The sequence below is a fragment of the Oryzias melastigma genome, linkage group LG19 (assembly GCF_002922805.2).
Source record: "Oryzias melastigma strain HK-1 linkage group LG19, ASM292280v2, whole genome shotgun sequence".
Lineage (NCBI taxonomy): Eukaryota > Metazoa > Chordata > Actinopteri > Beloniformes > Adrianichthyidae > Oryzias > Oryzias melastigma.
The window spans coordinates 12,588,668-12,594,662 of NC_050530.1; the positions used below are offsets into that span (position 1 = coordinate 12,588,668).

The 5,995-nt window shown below is 37.0% G+C and overlaps 1 protein-coding gene across 1 annotated transcript in view; it reads right to left on the reverse strand.

Annotated features, from left to right (window-relative positions):
* Positions 1 to 5,995, reverse strand: part of LOC112154517 (disintegrin and metalloproteinase domain-containing protein 12) — a 106,732-nt gene that overhangs the window by 22,136 nt on the left and 78,601 nt on the right. Inside the window, exon 12 of the mRNA XM_024285519.2 lies at positions 5,853 to 5,995. Coding sequence (XP_024141287.1) covers positions 5,853 to 5,995 — 143 coding nt within the window. The remainder of the gene's footprint in view (positions 1 to 5,852) is intronic.

Sequence of the window (5,995 nt, forward strand, 5' to 3'; positions counted from 1 at the left end):
CTATATCTATATTTATGATCATATATTACATTTGGCACACAAAAGAACAAATTACTTATGAAATATGAGTTATTTAGGTGAGTTGTTTTCCTACCCGGAAGTAAGACGCCTCCATCTCTTAGGCGCACCTTTCGCTGCTTGTGGGTGCCGCCCATTTCATGACGTCAATCTAGAGCTGGCCTCAACATTGTGTCTGTGTTTCACCCACGAAAACAAAGAGATACCCAAAAACTTCCAAACTTTTGTAAAGTTAGATGTGCATATGTGCCTTTAGAAGCCCCAGCTACAACCAGTGTAGCGAAGGCCGAAAGCTAGTGACTGAGCAGCACTAGCTGAGTGGTGAAGCCAGCGGTTAGACACTGCTAGCTAAGCAGTGAAGCTAGTGGCTTAGCACCACTAGCTAAGCGGCGAATCTAGCAGCTGAATACCACTAGCAAAGCTAGCCTGAGCAGAACAGACTCTTCCTGAAAGGGGCTGTTCTCACTTTGTTACATCAGCTCATTAAAATCTGCTCATCATGGTGGGTTTGGAGAGGCTGGTTCTCAGAGCAAAGGTTTTTAGAGGATTACTCAGAAATGCATGAATGGATCAACATGCCACCTTAGGGCTGTTTATAGTGAGGAATGAACATTATAATACACAAGTTTAAAATGTAGGCCCTTTAAAATCACTTTAGTACATCCGATAATTTAAAAATTATAAATATTTTTGGTCTTCTTTTTCAACCTAAAAACAAATTTTCTGATATTTGGTAAATTAATAGTAACAGTAGGTTCCCTCTCTGTATGTTGTAGCATGAGTGGCTGTATAAATATCAACCTTTCAGCAGACTATGACCACAAACCGTATGTTATTACAGAACCCCTCAGGGAAAGTCTGACTTTAACATACACAGGGTGGCTCAGCCTTATTTTTGGGAGGAGGCCTGTCCACACTCCATTTTTGTGTTTATAGTTTAGGGAAGGGGAGTTTATGTCACATTTTTTCATTCATTAAGCAATCGTCTGTGCTCTTTTCTAAAGTGACCCAGTTTCTTTCTTTTAATACAGCTTTATTGATTCAAAGGTCTTCATCTGGTACTGAGGTTAAAGACCTTAACTCAACCTGACTCCTGTAACTCTGAACTGCACCTTTCATGTCCTTTTCATTAATGTGACAGCGACTTTATGAACACCACTGAGCTTTTTTTAATAACATTTGGTGACTTTTGACAAGGTCAGATGCAGCGGCAGACACTAAGCAGCAGTTAATAAGCCACGGTCGTGTTCAAAGTCTAACCTTCTGCCATCCCAGTGAGGGCAGACATGATGTGGCAGTAGGGAAGATCTTTTTTCCATTTTATCAACCACAAAATAACTAGTTATGGTCGGTGAAGTTACCAGATATTTGTTAATTTTAACTCTCTTGACTAAAAAAAATAAGAAAAAAAGATAATTCCAGACTTGTTAGCAAAACATTTGTTTTTTAAATAAATCAAATCAGATTTAACTTTATTGCTATGGCACAAGTGGGTACAAAGCAACAAAATACAGTTAGCATCTAACTAGAAGTGCATTTTACAGTGCAAATCAATGCTAATGTACGACTGGCACAGAGATATAGGAACATAATGACATTTTGCTGCATTTACTCTCATGCAAACTGCAAAAATCCTATATAAATGTGTTTTTTTAATGTGAGAAACATTAGCAGAGAGGTGACAGATGACTGGCTGGATGTTGTCACTTTGCCACACGGAGGAATCCATAAAATGCCTGCATCTGGAAACGGTTTAAAATGAATCTTATTTAAACATCATTTAGGCTTGTGAAGTCTGAACTGTAAATGAGGACACTGGATGATGTGATACAGTAGGTGCTGAATATTTTTACATTGATTTCCCAACTGAACTAATTAAAGAAAGCATAGTAGTTCACTCCTGAGCTTCACCAAAGGGGCACTGGTACCATTCCCTTGGATTCTTTGAATTTTTGTTATCTATGAGTACTTACATCTACGTTTTTTAATCCATCATCGACATTGCAAGTGATGGGTTTACCATATAAAAAAGAATAAAGAAATAGATGAACTATATTTGTCCATAAAACCTGTCATATTTAATCTCTGCCCGTGTTTGACTTAAGCAAAAATGTGATTGTCATCTCTAATCCCCTTCCGTCACACTGACATGTCTCTACTCTATAGTTTTTCCTTTTTTCTCTTTCTGTTTTTCAAAACCCACTAATCTTATCTTCCCAAACTTTGTAGATGAAAGAGCTAATCAAGAAGGGATTGTTTGGACAAAGCAGACTGCACAAACTCTAAAAGGGATTTTTCTGGGAAACTTCAATAAAACAGCAAATGCTCGGCTTTCAGAGCAAGTGGTCAGTGTTTCAAAATCTTTGATTGTTCACCTGGAGTTAAAAGCAAAAGGATTTACAAGAAAATGGCATTTAAAAAAAAAAAAGATGAAAAGCAGCCTTTATGAGCATAAATCTGATAAAATTTCATTCACCATGGTAACAGAAAAAAAGCGCACAGCTTCGGTTTTGATCCCTCAGAAGGATATCTGCCTCTTTGATTATTTGCAGAAATTAATGGTTAGTCTTTTGCTTTATATAAAAGTCCCTTCAAAGCTGGATTCATGCATTTTCTCCCAATAAAAGAAACATTATTAACATTATAACAATATAACATTATTCTTTACTCTTATCATCTTTTGATCTAATTTAAAAGCGTTCCCAGTGGGTTTTTTTTTAAGTATAATTGTGCCGTTTTTAGCCCAAATCGAAAAACTTGAGTTGTTTTCTAAGACCAAGTTTCTGCAGAATGGCAGGAGTTCATTAAAAAATTTGCCTCTAGAGTTGTGGGCGGGACTGTTGACAGAGGAACCCCGCCCCCTCTTCCCGGAAGCTTGTATTTTCTACATCACAAATAAGCTCTTTTTCATACCGATTTTTTAAATTCTGCTTCTGATTCACAATAAATAAAGAAATATTCAGAAATGCAATTTTGAGCTTAATTATCTTTATTTATGTCCCCCATCATCAGAAAAATGCCACAAGAGCATGTTAAAAACACCAAAAAATTAGGGCTGGGTTGATAAAAATCAATGAATGGATCAATAATTGATTCATAAAAATATAAATCGAGAGGAATATAAGTTAAGAGGATTGAAAGAATCTAAAAAAATCAGAATCAAATCAATCCAGGCTCTGGTGAATCAAATCGAATAGTTTCTGGAAATTATCTTCGATACAGCCCTAAAAAACTTAGATGTTTGAGGCTCAGACTGCTTAGCAACAAATTTAAAAACACCAACGAGCAGACTTAGAGGCCACAAAAAGCGAAGCTCCATCCCTATAATAGAAAAGTCAGACTCGTCCTTCTTTTTTTCAGAGCATAAAAACCTAAATCAGGAGTCTACAAAGATGCCCAAGGGCCTGACTAACAGTAGACCACCCTTAAATTGCATAATCAGGCGTGGAGAAGGGGTACGCTAAAGTGGAACTGAACCAGGCCCGGCACCATATGGAGCTCCTGCATTGATCACTGCATTTCACGAGTGCGTTCCTTGAGGACATGTTCGTGAACGCTTCCCTGCGTCTAAAGAAGAGGCCAGGAGAAGTTCACAGCATGCGTGGATGTGTGTGCTTCCAGAAGATATCATCTCAAAGGAGGAGAACTCTCAGCCTGTTCTTATTAAGGCCTAATGAGGGGATGTGGGGTGGGATGGAAGGGAGGAGGACACAACAATTGGCCGTGACCAGAGTGAGCGAGAAACAAGCAGGGCTCTGTGCAGATGTGCAGATGACTAGGACAAACTGTTTCAGTACCCCCCTCCCCAATAAAAGCCCTTGACACTTCACCCAAGCATGACAAGGATGAAGTGGATCTCATCATCTTACTGTTGAAGCCCCTGCAAAAGCTGCAGAACTTACTGTAAAGTGACAGCACTTTTTTTATTTGACCATCATAAAGAATAAAAAAAGCAGGTGCTTGTTACCAGAGGTGTGCAGGCAAATGTAGACGTGTGTCTGTGGGTGTTGAAAAAGTAGCAGTACCAAAAAAAAACCTTAAAAGTCTGACCTTGTCCAATGAAATTCCGTACAATCAAATACTGGGCTGAGAGCTTTTGTAAAATTGATTTTTGGGTTTGTAACAACACTAATGATGAACCATCTTTAGTTTCTCCTATTTAACCCTGTACAGCCCACTACAACAACAAATTGTCAAAAAAAAAATTTTTTGATTAAGATGTTTTTTAAACCATTTGATGAAATCCAAAAAAAAATGTAATATCGTTTTTATGAGATATAGAGTATTACTTATAATCCAATGGGTGATTTGTTAAGTTTGTCTTTAAGAATTTAGTAAAACAGCAAACTTTATTAAGGATATTTAAAGTTAAAAATACAGTAAGATACAATAAGTTATTTTTTTTTCACCTCAGAAGATGAAAATCATAAGAGGAAATATGATTTCAAGTTGCTCACACTGCTTTATAGGAGACATGTTTTTTTGTTGAGGTAAGTTTGGAATGCTCAACAGGAAATTTTGAAAAGTTGTACCAATAAAACATTTAAAAATATTTGTAAACATAAAACTTGAGGAATATGCAATGTGTAGTAGATGTGATGAGTCATTCTCACCAGAAAGTTTTGAAAATAAGCAAAACTTTCTTCCCGCCAAAAGTGTTTTTGAGCTTTCATGGAAGCAGCCATTTTGAAATGAGCAGGAAATGCCCTTCTACTGCCCCTAGTGGAATGATGATGAAGTTCTGTACAATGGCTTTTTAAGGAAAATTTGGATTATGCTAATGAGACAGAGGTCTTAGAAATTCAGGTATTTATAAAAAAAATTTATAGAAAAAATGAGTTGGCGACATCACAATATTTCTTTTGGCAATACTTGTATCGATTTAAAATGTTGACAAGATGATATTTAATCATTTATTCCTCACTGTTTTTGTTGTTATGAGACATGTACTACTTAGTTTTGACTTGGGATAGGAACCATACCGAAACTCTGTGCCACGTTGCTGCCACTATCATAAAAATGTGGATTGCTGTGCTTTGTAGTGGGCTCAGATAAAAAGAAGCAATCCAGCTGCGCAGCCGGACATACATGGAGCTTTATCTTTTAAAAAGGTTCTTTGGGTAGAGTCATGGGATATATCCCGATACACATCATATTGTAAGACGCTTAACACAGTATGTATCGAATCGTCACCCTCACACACCCCTATTATATATATAGAGTTAAGTAACTTTTCTCAAAGTCAAAGTTTCCTCACTGCAGCAGATAATCTGTGATTCAAATGACTTATATGAGAAACAGGACATTTTCTACCTAAAATGTTGCATAATAGACCTTTTTTGAAGGTATTTAACTATTTATCAGAAGCTATAGGGAGATTTTCAGACATTAAACTTGCATGCCTATCAAATAATAGCTTCAATCTAAGTTAAATAAAGATGTAGGTAGAAGGAGAGATTAACCTCTTCGTAGTCTATGGCGCAATGTAACGTTAAATCTAGGACTTCACTTAATTTAGCATCAAGAATATTTTTTATAGAATGAAAAGGGTTAACAAAATCATTCATTTTTTTCTTTAATAAATGGCATTTTTCAACTTTAATATCTCTTCATTCAGATTTAGACCAGCGTTATTCACACCCAATTTAAAGTCACATTTCCTCTTTGCATTAGCGCAGCTGTTGAATCTGCCAGAAACTGAATGGCTCAATAATGAAAAAGCGTCATTGGCTTTCTTAAAGACACCTGCAGTGCCTCATAAAACACTGACTTCATTTTTTTTCCTTTTAAGGATTTTTTTAAAAATGAGGTAGAAAGTAAAATAAAGATTTTACCCAGTGGAAGGAGTCATGATGCAGCCGCCACGATCAACTGTCACTCTGCAGCCGCACCCCCTCTCTGGTGTGTCATGGTTCATTCCAAAGTTGTGCCCGAGTTCGTGGGCCAAAGTGACCGCAGCGCCAAGAGGGTTGTCAGA